Source organism: Sinohyriopsis cumingii, chromosome 5, assembly GCF_028554795.1.
Source record: "Sinohyriopsis cumingii isolate HCF-2022 chromosome 5, ASM2855479v2, whole genome shotgun sequence".
Taxonomy (NCBI): Eukaryota; Metazoa; Mollusca; class Bivalvia; order Unionida; family Unionidae; genus Sinohyriopsis; species Sinohyriopsis cumingii.
In genome coordinates this window covers 69,398,277-69,413,781 of record NC_142965.1, presented here as the reverse complement: position 1 = coordinate 69,413,781, position 15,505 = coordinate 69,398,277, and the positions used below count along the sequence as shown (strand labels likewise).

At 35.3% G+C, this 15,505-nt stretch overlaps 1 protein-coding gene across 1 annotated transcript in view; it reads left to right on the top strand.

Moving 5' to 3' along the window:
• Positions 1–14,899, top strand: part of LOC149799388 (uncharacterized) — a 33,134-nt gene extending 18,235 nt beyond the window's left edge. Inside the window, exons 3-5 of the mRNA XM_089958726.1 lie at positions 993–1,062; positions 5,739–6,044; positions 11,855–14,899. Coding sequence (XP_089814852.1) covers positions 993–1,062; positions 5,739–6,044; positions 11,855–12,558 — 1,080 coding nt within the window. The 3' untranslated portion in view covers positions 12,559–14,899. The remainder of the gene's footprint in view (positions 1–992; positions 1,063–5,738; positions 6,045–11,854) is intronic.
• The last annotated feature ends 606 nt before the right edge of the window (positions 14,900–15,505 follow it).

Sequence of the window (15,505 nt, the reverse complement as noted above, 5' to 3'; positions counted from 1 at the left end):
GGTCCGTTTAGCAAAAAAAAAGGAAGAAAAAAAAAGAACTCCAACTTTTACCCTTCTGCTCATGCGTGAGCCAAATAGCCAATGAAAAATGATGTTTCTAACACAACTAGGCAGTACATTATTAAAAGATCACCTGGGATTGGGTGTTTTCAGATGCATTTAGAAATAGCTTTCAGAATGTGTGTCCTACTCGAATTTCAGGCGAAAATGACAAAAACCTCCAGGGGTTAATGTGTTAACAAAATCCCTCTCCTCTAACAACTTTTGGTCATATAACATCCGCAAGTCACATTGATAAAGCCTGATTCACTTAATTTTTGGTGCCATGTTTTATTCAATACAGACTGCTACTTAAGTGTGTATCAAACTATAATGAATCTGTGACACATTGTTTCAAATTCAAGAAACCCATCTGTTTTCTTAGAAACATGTCATTTTAAAGTTACTATAAATATAAAATAAGGAAACTCTGATGTACATAGCCAAATGGTTGCACACATTGAAAATATATGATCAGTAGACAGAGGTCTACGGTGAATCAGTGTCACATGACACTAGCCTTGAACTGTACTTGTTATTCTGTGTCTTGCTCGCTCCTGACATCTTCAGATATAATCTTTGAGCTGAACTTGGAAACATTTTTTTGTTGTTTGTTTTCACATGAACTGAATAGATACCCTGTAGCTAATTTTATTACCCGGGTAATTATAAAAGGGCGGGTACCTGATTACCCTGGTGCCCGTTGACACCTACACCCCTATTAGAATAACTATGGTAGGTAAACCAACATTATATAAAGCTTGGTGTATAGTTCACAAAGGCTGAGTTCTTGCAATACTATATAGTTCACAAAGGCTGAGTTCTTGCAGTACTACATAAACCAGCCAAGTGTTATTGTCAGCTGTTATTAGCCATGAAAGTCATTAAATAATATCAGGACCACTTAGGCCTCTTGTTTACTTGGTGTTTTTAAACCCATCTTTTATTTGCAGAGTGTGTGTGGCGCAGAAAGAGAGAAGGAGCTTTCTGAGATCAAGGAGATGGTGGATAGACAGTTCCATGGTGTGTCATTTCTACTTCTAATTGGTCTTCTGAGTTGACTAGTGATGCATAGAGGTCCAGCATGAATGAATTTATGGGAACATAATCAGAAATAACCAAACCCATTTTATTAAAGCATACTATATAAGCCACATCTTCGATTTATGTGGCTTAGTAGTAACAGAGACTGAAATAATGAATAAATTTCATGAAGTTTTATCATTTGATCATGATAGTAAATCACTTATTTGCCATTATGGCCCGAATTGTCTAAGACATTGGAGTCCTCATAGTATAGAACTATAATCACTTTATGTTAAAGAGACCTTGAATGTTTTTCAGATTTCTGGGTCATACTTTAGAGGAGTTGCACCCTGATTGTCCTACCTTCTAACATTGGTTTTTGCAACATAAGTTTACTGTGGATTATTTTTATACATTGCCTTTTTTTTGTTTTTTTGCTTGTTTCAGTACTTCTGATGTTTGATCCTTTAGTTTTTCAGTCAATCCATTCATTGTCTACACTCTCTTTTCTGGTGCAAAAACTGTTTAAGATATCTCTTTGAAATTTGGTACATCTATTAGACAAGTAGACTAGATGTGCCTTTTCAGGCATTCCACAGTTTTTTGGATACAACATTTTTCATCCATTTTTCTTTTCATCAGTTGTCCATCATTCATACTTTTATTTCCAGAGCATACCTCAGTTTATCTCTGCGAAACTTGGTATATATATGCTAGTGATACAGCTCTGCTTTTTGCTTTCTAAATTGTTCATATGACTCCAGTGATCTAAGTAGTTAAGAGCATCTGCTTCATATACGGGAGGTCATGGGCTCAAACCCTTGCTGATGCATTATTTTAAAATGTTGCTTACAATTAACTCGCTTGTAGCTAAGTATTAAGAGGTTATTGTTAAGACTGGTCAGCCTGGTGTCAGGATAATGTGCCTGGGTGGGACATCATGCTACATGTAAGCGGCATGATATCCCAGTGCTAGATATAGCTATAAACTGCCACACTGCAGACACTGTAGCAATATGACTGAAAAATTCTTAAGGCTATGTTTAAAAAATCCAAATCCAAGCCTTAATTGCTCATTTCAATATTTGTACATTATTCTTTGGTCCATTAGTCTGTCCATCAATTACCATTGTGTACGTTTCCTGTATGAGACTAGAGGTGTAGATGTGCCTTTGTCAATAAAGAACAATAGGCTAGTTATATTTTCGAGCAAGATTTCACATGTTACCCACATTCTCATTCTCAATCTCCTTATCAAAAAGGACATCTTTGTCCTCATACCTTTTCAAGGTTTCGGTCAATAAGGTCTGAAATCCGTATTCAAGTAAAACAAATATGTTTCCCCAGGAGCGAGAATTGAGTTTATCCAATGATAGATTCCTTGTATACTTGGAGCAATCCATCTGTTTGAGAATTCCTTCTGTGTGGTTTGCTCAAAGCAGCAGCAGTCATCTTAGCCGTAGTTTACATTTTTGAGCTCCCATCAGAGTGATTCTATAGTCTAAATGGAGGAGAAATCTGTGATCATTGAACCAACTTTCCCAGTCAGCACAATATGACGCTGCATCTCGAAGGAAGTGAAACCACTCAGGACTCGTGTTGGGGATGCCTCGTAAAGTAATTCCTCCAGGAATCGCAATCAGTTTGGATATGGACACAGTTGACTGGGAAAGCAAATCTCCTACCATTTTGGATTGCCATAAGAGTATGGACCCTCTCAGGATCATTATTTACATTACACCATTCCTGAGATGAAAACCATTTTGGAAGTTTTTTGTTGGTGGCTGGAGAACCTACCTGTGAATGGAGTTATTCTGTCCAACAACTTCATTGGTTTGACTTACCTCAAACAGACAAGCAAAACCAGATCCCTATACCTTTTTATTCTTCTTTGATATTTTTTAAAGTGATGTCCTCAACAAAGAATATATGTATAAATTAGATATATTCTAATGTATTTGGGAACTCAATGTACCACAAGAATGAACTAATACAAACAGTACAGTCTCTTCATCCCTCCGTTTTCACACAATATATGCTCAGTGGGATTGATCTTTGATGGGCCTATTTGGCGGCAAAGTGGAATGCCAAAAGCCCAACATTTCTATCTTTGATGGGCCTATTTGGCGGCAAAGTGGAATGCCAAAAGCCCAACATTTCTCTCCAGCCCTAGATCCAGAAGGCTTGGATAGTCAGTGCTGTTTCAGAATCTTTAGATTTCTCAGGTTCTGAAGGTGATACATGAAGCAAAAAATTGTAGCATCTCCTCATTCAGATTACTTCACTCAAATGGAAATTTCGGACCAACCTCATCAGTCTTGCAACAGAATTGCCAGGTATCAAGCTATTCCCTCACCTGCATTGAGCAACCATGATGGCAGGTGTTTAATCCCAATCCAGAGTTACTGAACCTGGATGTCTCAATCTTTTTAAAATACACTCTTGAAAACTCAAAACTAACAGTTGTCACAACAAGTGGTGGAGAATCTCTTAAGTGGGATGGCCATCTACCTTAATAGGCAATAGAATATATTCTCAGTGGAGCACACAAGGGCACTTTCTACCTCGATACCAAACTTCCAAAGGCCCTTTGACCAGAAACGACACCAATCACAATTAAACCTATTATTCTATGATTCCTGGCACACAATGTTATCATAGAAGTGAGGATATCAGACAAACAAAAGACTTATCTGTTTGTCTCTTCGCTGTTAGTATCCCAGGATGGAGACTTGAGGATTCTTATCAAGTTTTTATCAGAGATCTTTCATCCTAAAGGGCTCAATTCAGTCTGGAGGAACCTTTATCTGTGGTGCAAAAGGTTACTGTTCATTCAACAGACTCATAAAGATGTAGCTTCATGGCTTCTGCTGAATTTGTGGTAGGGACAATTGTTTCACATACCTTAGAGAACTGGAGATGGACCGTCTCTATCTATGGGGTAATAAGATCTTCCTCCACCTCTTACCTGTTCCCTAAGGTATTATGTTAGGTTGAGATATTTGAAGAAGAAACCAGTTTTTTCTAGTAAAGTGTTTCTTTGATAATACTTAACCAATCTTAATACATTACTCCCTCTCAGCCTTCTCCTGTTTATTTCAATATAGAGAGCGTGCCTTCCACTTCAGTAGTAACTGGAGATATCATAAGATTTGCTACAGTCCTTGTCTCAGAGGGTAATAACTCTAACTGCTGCCTAGGTGGGCAAATACAATTTAGCTTTTTAGCTAAATTGTTTTAGCCTGGGAGAGCTGGATTTGTGAGGTAGTAGTAGTTTTCTTAAGGTATTATGATTGGGTAAGTATTATCAAATAAATATATTTCACTAAAAGTTGGTTTCATTAATTTGTAGGAAGTGTTTGCTGTTAAATAAGCTTGAAAACATGTTTAAAAACTTTACCAAATAGCCTAATGGAGGGCAAGGGTCAGGTTGACCATCCCATGCTTCATTCCTGACTTTCTCATGTGGGATGCTGGTGTATACGTAATAGACATCCATTATAATGAGGAGTGGTTGGTGTTCTGTGTTTTGTTAAGGTAGTCAGTTGAATCATGTATGAACACAATTTATTCTCAAAAGGCCAAAGGAGAAAATCAATGAATTCAGACATTTTATCAGTGGGATCATTGCAGTTTCAGGAATAATTGGTTCCTTCATGAATTTTAGTAAGTAAATACATCCTCCCTGGTTTTTGTTTTTAATGTTTGGAGATAGGTTGGTGTTGTGTCATTCATGTGTCATATGTTTTGCATGTATTCTAATGTTTGACACACAATTTCAAGATGGTAAAAGTAGCAACAATATTTTATGTCTCATGGGCACCATTTTTAGCAGCGATCAACTAGACTTGGAGATAAAACTGTGTGCCAAGTTTCATGACATTTCTAACCAGTAACATTATAATTGCTAATGTATGCTAAACAAATGGTGATAGGGTCTCTTACTGAAAACCCATAACAAAATGACTGTCCATAGGGTCTCTTACTGAAAACCCATAACAAAATGACTGTCCATTCATGAGAAATGTCATTAACAAGATTTTCAAAAAGGCCACAATGTGTGTGGCCTAAGCTGGAAAAGAAATTGCTATTATCTGTTAATACACAATAAACTATGTATCATAATAAGTATATTAGTGGTAATGCCATATCAATGAGACCATATATGTATGTATGTATATACGTATGCATGTATGTATATACGTATGTATGTATGTATGTACGTACGTACGTATGCATACATGTATGTATGTATGCATGCATGCATGGATGTATGTATGTATGTATGTACATATGTATATATGTATGGATTGATGGATCGATGTATGTATGTATGTATATATATATGTATGTTAAGGAGGAGTAGCAACAAGATTTTCAACTCTGTCACTGTGATGGACATAGTGGCTGTTACAAAGGCACCAGCTGCATTTAGAACCATCCACATGTCAGGTTGAATTGTGTTCCATGTTTCATGAATAGATGCTGGAATAGATGCAGTTCATCACATAAGCACATCTGGTCTTTAACTAGGAGAACTGGTAACAAGGTTTAATTGGGCCTTATATCTCATGTCCTGTATTGATAGGAAATGAATTGCTTAATTTGGGGACATAGACATTAATATAGCAGTTATATAAACCATACATCTAAACACAATTTTTTTGTTTCAGCATCGTTATCTTATACACAAACAACAAAGAACAATACAATTGAGGTACAGGATGAAATCAATTTGGCTTCCAAGGATAAAGTCCACGATATGCCATTTTTGCCACTTCAGAAACTGCCTGGACATGCAGGGGATATGAAAGCTGACATTGATCAGACTGAGGCAGTGTTTGTTCATAAAGAGCTTGTTAAACGGGCAAAATCTGTTGGCATTATCAGATCTCACAGTACATGTGGCACAGGATTCCGTGTTGGACCTAGTTACATTATGACAGCAAAACATGTTGTTGATCAGATTCTTATGGGAGGTGAGTGTCTTTAAGTACTTGCAGGTAAATGAAGGCGTTTTGCAAGACAATACTTGAGGGAACACCTATGAAATTTGTATTCATTTTAGCTTATAACAATTATGATATAAAGGTTGCAAATTATATAGCAAATAAAATTCGGTCATTCCAAATGCACTGGATCTTTGTGAGATTGTATAAATATATGTGTGTATGTGTGTATTTGTGTGTGTGTATGTATGTATGTATGTATGTATGTATGTATAATATATTCATTCTTTTAAGTTTAAATATCCCTGGTTCAGTATGCTGTCAGGTGATTTGCATTGGTATTCCTCAAGATTATAATAATAACTATTTGACCCATGCACCCAATGCAAAGGTAGCTTTCACCTAATTAAACCATTACAAGTACTATGAAAGCATGCAGAAGCTTCAAACAAGTAACTGTCCTTCGGTTCAGTTTGTTTCTCCGATGACTTTAGTGAATCCGAGTTTGTCAAATAGATGGAATTAGACTATACAAACTAAAGTAAGTGTACTTGTATACTACTCATAATACTGAATATGCATGCCAATTTATGGGATTAGACTATGTGAAGTTCTATGTGACCCACTGTTATGCATTGGGGTGGGATGCTCCCAATATATATTTGAATTACTGTGGAATTCCCACCCTGACTTGTTTTGTAGGAAGTGAAATTAGTGATAGAGAGAGGTAAAGCTCCGAGCCCCCAGTCAGCAATACCGACAATTAAATTATTAAGAACACCAAGGTGAAATTCAAAAAATAACAATTTAATACAAATTAAACGATATTAATTTCTCAACCAATCTTCTTCCTCTCGACCATGTGACAACCTATTTCATCACGTGATTATAGTGTGAGATGGCTTTCCCCTTTACTTGGTTTCTACTCATCTGTGTTTACTCTGCCAATTCCTTTCCTCCTTCCGGTGTTCTCCGTATTCCGATTCTTCCTATGCTCTTCCCCTTTTGTCTCCTTTCTCCTCCTCCTTCTCTCTCTCTCTTCCTCGAGCAACTAGGCTTGTTCTCGGCCTACTGCCTTGTTCTGTCCTGTCTCTCTGAGACTCGGGACTTGACTACCTGGTAGTTCTATCCCCAAAAGCTTCCTACGAAAAACACAAGGACGTTAGCATTTTGTGTTAGCCATCTCGCCTCACACTACATCAACAATCAATCAGTCATCAGATCATGGTTATCTACATCTTTGGTCACGCATTCATGCACATCGAAAAATCCACACGTTCTTATAGAAACAACGTTGCATTAAGAGCGTTATCCTACTTATTACAAAGAAATCACTAAATTGCGTCACATCAATATATATATATATATTCTTAATCTCATTATTCTCAACAATATCACCACAATCAGATGCATTTCTGTACATTACAACTCCCACAAGTGTACACAAATATTCAAATATCCATATTATTTAAATTTACACACTGCAACCATTTCCAAAGTTACAATTTAATTCAACAATTGCAAAATCTAGAATATCACATAAATAAATACACTAGTTTACCACGAAGTAACTAAATAGCGAATTACAATATTAATTCTGATGAGCGAGCAATCTACATAATCATAGCTCATTTCTCAAGTACGCATGTAAATTAAACAATACAAAGGTAATTCTACGTACTAATGATTCTAGTAAGTAAATATACATACTGCACATAATTACAATTACAATGCCGTAACATTCTGCAACAGTCAAGCAAATAACTCACTGACCTTTACGAAGCTTTCTGTCCTTGAATGTACCAAGGGTTTTCCCGCCAAATCACGATTGGCTCCTGGAGTTATTGCTACAACTTGTCAGCACGATGCTTCACAATGACTAATTCGTTCCCAGCCCAAATGACTGTTAAATTCTGGTTTGAATTGATGGCCCCACCCTTCCTCAGTTCCGATTGGATATCAATTCTACCCCAGTCGGTTCAGATTAACAGACGAGCCTCAGGCCATCTGTTAAAGCGGGGAGATTTACAACAGCATCGAGGGTCCTTTATACGAGCACAAAGCTTCTAACATCTACATGTTAGTTTTGACACCTAACAGAGCGGCTCTTGTACAAACGCGAATCGCCATGACAGTGCAGGGTCGACATACTCATGGCGCTAACCCATTCCTTTGTTCCCTACTTACGTAATCGCGGGCAGGCAAACGTGACAGACTATACAAACTAAAGTAAGTGTACATGTATACTACTCATAATACTGAATATGCATGCCAATATATGGGTGATATTTAGCACTATTTAACTTCATATTATAGGATCAAGGAAAAGCACTGTCCATTCTGTCTGGTGTATATTTGTAACTTCCAATATAAACCTCCATATGCCTTAATTTTATCATCTAGTCACATTGAAATGGTATGCATGAAAATATTTGACGAGCCAACTTTTGAGATTGAGAACACATATTTTTTTATCCATTTAATTGTTTATCAAGAAGTATTTACTTACTGGTCTCCTACTAATTACCACATAAACAACATACCATGAACACCGTGTGTGAGTGTGACATTATTGTTTCAGTGGTCATGCTTTGAATTGAATCCTCGTGGTTATCATTATTGATGAGTACCTTTTATTTCCAAACACACCTTTTAATGAAGTCTCACAAGTCATATTATTAACAGTTAAACCTTATTCGCCTAAAGTCAGCAACATGCATAAAAACAACCTTTATACAGATATCAAAGTGCCCAAGGTTAGTTTAGGGACCTGAACAATGGCTAATCCCCTATATACATACAGGTATTATGATTGAAATGATGCTGATAAAGTTAGAATAGCAATATTTATTCCTTGTTTGTCTAAACTAGCTTCAATTAATAATGGAACAGTCGAACACAAACTTAATTTTTTTTTAAAATTCCCCTTGGGCAAGTTACTTGGAAATTTGAGCTTGCCCAAACCAAATTTGAGCTTGTCTCTGGAGTTGGGCAAGTTGATTTGAAGGTTGGTTATTTCTACACTCCAGTAATTCTTGTTAGATTTATTGCCCTGTTTGTCTTACAGCACAGACAAGAAAATCATTTTCCATATACTTAAAATGTTAATGCTTCATAAAAGAAAAATGCACTAGATTTACTGGGTACTTAATCCTAGTCTCATCTTTCAAGATCAAAGAACTTTTAGTTGATACAAAGTGTTTAATGGTATGGCAAAGGTCCTTAGATTTACCACCACCACTACTCCTTCCAAAGAATTAAAATATAATAGATTATCTTCTGAGTTTGGTATCAAAATGTCGCTATTTTAAGTTTCTTTGAGTGTTTGTTTTATTTGTGTATATTTCATATTTACCAGACATTTGTATTTGTATGGCCTTTTGAACTTCACTTTCTATGTGTGGAGGTGGAACTTTTTTGAGAACATTACTTGCTTTCTCGTAGCTTGCTTATCAATGACATCCAATTGTAGCTTTTCATATGGAAAATATTTATAATAAATATTAAATGTGTCAATGGCTTGTAAAGTTATTTTATAAACATTGTCATGGTATTTTTTCTCATTTGAATTTCTGAGTACTTTTCTCATGTCAGTTTGAAAGATTATATTTCTGTATTATGTTAAGGCTATCATTTGATTATTCAAAATTTAGACTATAACCAAAGATATTTATCATGGCAGGTGGGCAGTCGTTAATATAACATATAGGGTTCTCTATGACATTTGTTACATTGTAAGTATCACAGATTGGCCTACAGGCTTGACTTTTCTCTGTAGTGCAATCTTGTGGAAAAATGGTGGCCTATGAAACATATTTGAATGAGAATAAAATATGTTGAGTTACAATTAGCTTTATATGGAAGAGTATTCCTTTATGTTTTCCATATTCTTAAAGTTATGAGTTGGATCATATTATGCATTTTGTAAAGTCTATGCAAGTGAATTAAGTTTATCATATAGAAGAAAGTCTTTCAGAGTCAAGCCTGCAGCATGACATGAAAAAGTGAAGTTACGACATTATCAGCCCAGTAATATATATATATATATATATATATATATATATATATATATATATATATATATATATATATATATATATATATTTTGGAATTGAAGAACAAACAAAAATGGCAGTCATCTTGCACACATTATAGATCTAAAACTCATCCTTGGTAGCAGTATGCCTTAGGTCAAGGGGTTTATGGAGGAAGATAGGCCTTCAGTTTGACAGTAATCTTGTTTATATATTCAGGGTTCTCTGGGACCGGTCAAATGTTAACTCAGTCTCCAGGTATGGGTGACTGTGTAAGGATCCTTGCTTTTACAATATTGCAAAAAATGACCTCTGATGGTTATTTTAAGGAGATAGCATTGATTGCCATTTTAATCTCACAGGTCACCTATTGGACCAGTCTATCATTTGGTCCTTTTATAGTTGAATCTGGTCAGATGGCTGACCATAGTGAATGATGAAAAAAGGCAGTCATGTGCAGACAACCTGATTGATGTACCAGCTGTCATTCCCATATATCAGGAGCATCACTGGCTGTGCTTCATAACAAAGCCATCCTTCAGTACAACTGCTGGTGATGAAGAATTTGTCGAGCAAGCTATACAGCAGTCTGCAGAGTGACTGTTTTAAAGACTTTGAGAAGTCAAGCATTGGAAGGACAATGGTTTTTCACTGGTTAAACTTGCGAAAGAGGGCCTCATAACTTCTTATACCTTCATTTTGTAGGAACGATTCACTCATCTCCATTATTTGATAAAAGTTTTATGGGGAAGAGCAGATATACATTTAAACAAGTATTTCACCTTTCCTAAAGTTTATACATTTTTTTATCGTCTTGGTTTATCTTGTTATTTGTGTAAATTGTATTACAAAATCACTTCTCTGTGTTTTGGCTTAGATCAAATTGTATTACAAAATCACTTCTCTGTGTTTTGGCTTAGATCAAATTGTATTACAAAATTGCTTCTCGATGTTTTGGCTTAGATCAAAGTGTATTACAAAACCTACTTAAGATAGAGAATATAAATTTGACAGTGATATTTGTATTTGTACAGTGGGTATGATTAGAGTTTCAGGTCATTACATTAATGTTTTTTTTCCTAACACATTTTCAGCTATTGTTAGGATGGCTTACACACAGAGTAATAATGTAGCCTATTGATGCAGGCATCAACAGGTCGAGGTTGCTGTAACTGAAAGGAAATAGTTTTCACATAATAACTTTAGTTCCAGACCATTTACCTTTACCATGGTTAGGGGCAAGTTTGTACCTAAATTAAGAGAAGTGATGGTTTGTGGGTCAAAAGAGCAGAGACCAGTGTAGTTGTGACTCGAAGAAAAATGGAGTTTGCACAATAACTTTTATTGTAGAGCAGGTTCCTGGACCATTCACTGTGGGGCTCTAAAACTTAGGGAGAGATAGAAACAAAAAAATTTTGGCATCCAAAAATTAAGGTCATTGAAAGTCAGATAAGAAAATAATGGTTTCTACACACTTGATTTAGTTCAGGGCTGCATGCTTTGCCCTAAAAGTTAACATCATTAAGACCTATTAGTGAACAATATACAGAGCCAACTTCATCATGTTACTGCCAACATGGGACTATAATGTGTATAATGTAGTACAACTCACAGTACCCTTGTTGATACATTTTTGTTTTGCATCATTTGTACTGTTCTTTCACAAAAACCTTGTTTACATGATTAAAACAAAACAAACATCAATTGATATCCTTGTTTTTATTCATCTGTAGATGACCTGAATGTTTTTATGAAGTCCAAAATGTTTGCTGCCTTGACCTAACAGGTGTAATCATACTTTTTCAGCCCCAGTTCCACTGCAACAGCAGATACAGGTCTCTCCAAATCATCAGCTGAATAAGGTCAATGTGTTTATAGATTTCTCCTATGAAAGGAATTCGCGAACAAGTGATGGGAACCTCACATTTCACTTTGAACCTGAGGTATTATATGCTAGTGATTATCTGGATACAGCTGTTATTAAGCTCAAAGCTGATACCAAGATCTACCCCCCACCTTTGACCAAATTTGCTAAGTTGCCCAGAGATGCAAGTCATGGACACTTAATTGGTCATTCAAGAGCTGATATAAAAAGGACAGACAAATACAACTATGTTGCACTTGCACCACACGACATAACAGCTGCCAAGAAATGGAGTGTTCAACATGTTAATCTGGATGGTTTTGTCGGTATTGATGATCCAGAACGAGTTCTTCTGCACTGCTCATTTGACAAAGGTGCATCAGGATCCCCAGGGTTTTGGATCTGCCCAAATAATGGTGAAGCTTATGCTGTTCTGATGCTGCTCTGTGGGTATCCAGACTGGTACTATGATGACAAATGCAGACAAGAAAAAAAGATTGGAATTCCTACTAGCTTTCTTGTTGAGCAGGCTGTTTCTATGACATCAGTCTCTGAAGATATGCAGAAAAGAGCTCCAGCTCTTTGGCAGGAAATATTCAATTACATTGATTTGGATGAGGAGATGAATTCTATGGAAAGTACCTAATCTAAATTTTGTTGAAATAGATTAAGAAGTTTTTGAAAAGAAGTAAGTAAAAGTAACTTGACAGACATGAGGTGATGTACAGTGATTCTGCAACTTCATGCTTAAGTCAAATTTGCCATAGTTATTATCCATTTGAAAGGTCTAAACCTTAATAGAAGTTTGAAATGAGTGAGGATAAAAGGCAAGGAGTTCATGTACAAAAACTTGAACAGGGCTCAAGAACATACTTATGTATGAATTAATTTAATGATCTACTGTTATGAGATTCAGGGTGGAATCGTTGAACAAAATAAATGTAGCTGCTTGCAAGGATCATTTGCATCAGCTAACATAATTGGTAGCAAAAGTGTTTGAAGAAAAGGCAGACTACTTCATGAAAAGGCATATCTGATGGTGTCAGAAAAATATTAATCAAACATTGCATTTTTGGTCTTCTTTGCGATGTAAACCAATTTATTGTCTATAGCAAACACTTCACAATTGCTTTGCAAACTTCCAGTAATACAAAATTAGATTTTTTACTTGTCACGTTTGCTATTTCCGTGACGTTTACAAAGATTTATGGCAGGGTTCCAAGTACAGGTCAGATAACAGCAGGTGAAGGTGACTGTTTCAGCTCCATTTTGCAATCTCAAACAGTATTGATGCCATTGTAGCAAAATAATTGTTTTCCTTTGCAAAATAAATAGCCCGTTTTCTTGAACTTGGAAAAACTTATTGCATATGACTGCCTGTAATCAAGAAATGATTACCCAATCAATGTGGTATCAGAAGTAAAGTGAAAGGGCTGGAACTTGAATTAAATGACCTGAACACCAGAAAGATATCTTTTTGATATATTCAGTCTCAATATTACACACAAAACAGAAGTAATTCAAACAAAATTGAATATATATGGCATAGAAAATGAAAATTATTTACTCCATTTTCCCTTGGAATGCATCTTTATAACATGTTAATCTAATGGTATGACAGTATTCTTCCTCGAATTAATTGAAGGTCCTCTAACAACCATTGTGATCAAATCAAAGATATCTACCAATCAGATAATCCAAAGATACCATCTAAAATGTATGATAGCTAAATTCCCCAGAAAAAATGTTAATATTAGTAACAGGAAAGGTTGAATTCATTGCAGTGTGTAGACGCCTTCACCAAAACCAAGTAGATAAAATCATGCTCCATAACAAAGTACCAAGCTGGATCGAATAGAAAGCCGAGATGATCATAAGTGTTATTCGATATTAAACAACAGTCTGTTAAATGATCATGAATATATGATTACGGTTAAACATTATATCCTTGAGGCAGATGATCAATATAAATTTGATGAATATGAAATTTTATAAACCATATATTTCTCTGTTGATAATAAATTATTCTGGGAAACTTAAAATGATAATACTTGGGAAAAACCTATATGTTATTTATCTTTTAAAAGAAACGTCAATTTTCAAGGAAATTATGGAGGAAATACTTAAGAAAAAGATAAGAGATGATGATAAATATGGTGAAATCACTATTCTAGACACAAGATTAGACGGAATTCATGAAGGAACAGTATCAAATGTATTATATTGAGAAGAAAAGCTATTTGAAAAGTACATGAAAAAATCTGCAAATTTGTTTGCAACTTGGAAAAAGATGCATTGCAGATAATCTCACCCTAAAATACATTTTAACATTGGGTATAATTGATCAAAGCATCAGCATCAGTCTGGGAGCAAATGTCTTTCTTTAAAAATCTGTATTCATCTAGAAATCATGGGATGGGTGATAATCTCTTTGATTCAGATTTAAGTAATACACCGCTCCCTCGACAACTCGCATCCTGATAACTCGCGAACCCGCTTATAATGCGGTGTCCGGCGTGGATCCCGTTTTTTTTTAAAGAAAATATTTTTTAAAATGAAGAACCCATTGTGCGCAAGTTATCGAGGGAGCAGTGTATACAGAAGGCGAACTAACTTGAAGGTCCACATTTGCTACCATATTGTCTCTCAGCATTGAAAGATATGGAAAATGGAAAATTACCTGGTTCAGATGGATTTACTATAGATTTCTGTAATTGATTTTTATCAGATTTTTGGCCTTTTGTAGTTAGAGCTCTCATTAATGCAGGTGAAAATGAATGTTTTTCAGCTACACAAAATAAGGAATTGTTGCATGTATTCCAAGTGAAGGAAAATCAATTCTTTTTTAAAACAGAAATGAAGACCAATATCACTTTTGAATGTTGATCTCAAAAGTGCCTCATCAGCCTTAGAAACAGAATTTAAAATCTGTTGCCTAAAATAATAAGGCAAACTATTTTACTTATAATAAAAATTACATATATTTAGGATTGTTAGTGTGTTATATATAGTTTGATAGAAAAATAGAAAAGGAAGATATTTCAGCAATGTTTATCCCACATAACTTTGAAAAAAGATTTTGATTCTATAGAATGGCCATTATGTGCAGAAATATTTTGGACTCGAATAATCTATCCTTAAATAGTTAAAAACCTTGTATCATGCCATATTATGTTGTGTATTAAATCATGTTCATTGTTTACAATCTCCCTCGCTGTGCAGGGTTTCAGACAGGGTGACTCCATCTCACCATTCTTATTTATTACAGCTTATGAATTGTTTACATGCTGCCATAAAAAAATAGTCCATAAATAAATTTAAGAGATTTTAATAAATCTGAATGTTCATTAATTCTGTATGCAGATGAGGTATCTTTGTACTGATCTAGATGTAGGTTTCTGAGGCAGATTGAGACTGAGAGCAAAGTTTGAAAAAATACATAAGGCACATATTTGCTGGGAAAAAGTTTGTGGTTAAGGATTAAGGACATCAACCAAAACAGTATTATATGGAATCATAAAGGCTTGTTTAAGTTCTTGATTTACACTTAATTTAAGTTCACAAACTATCATGTATAAAATTTCAAGGCAAAT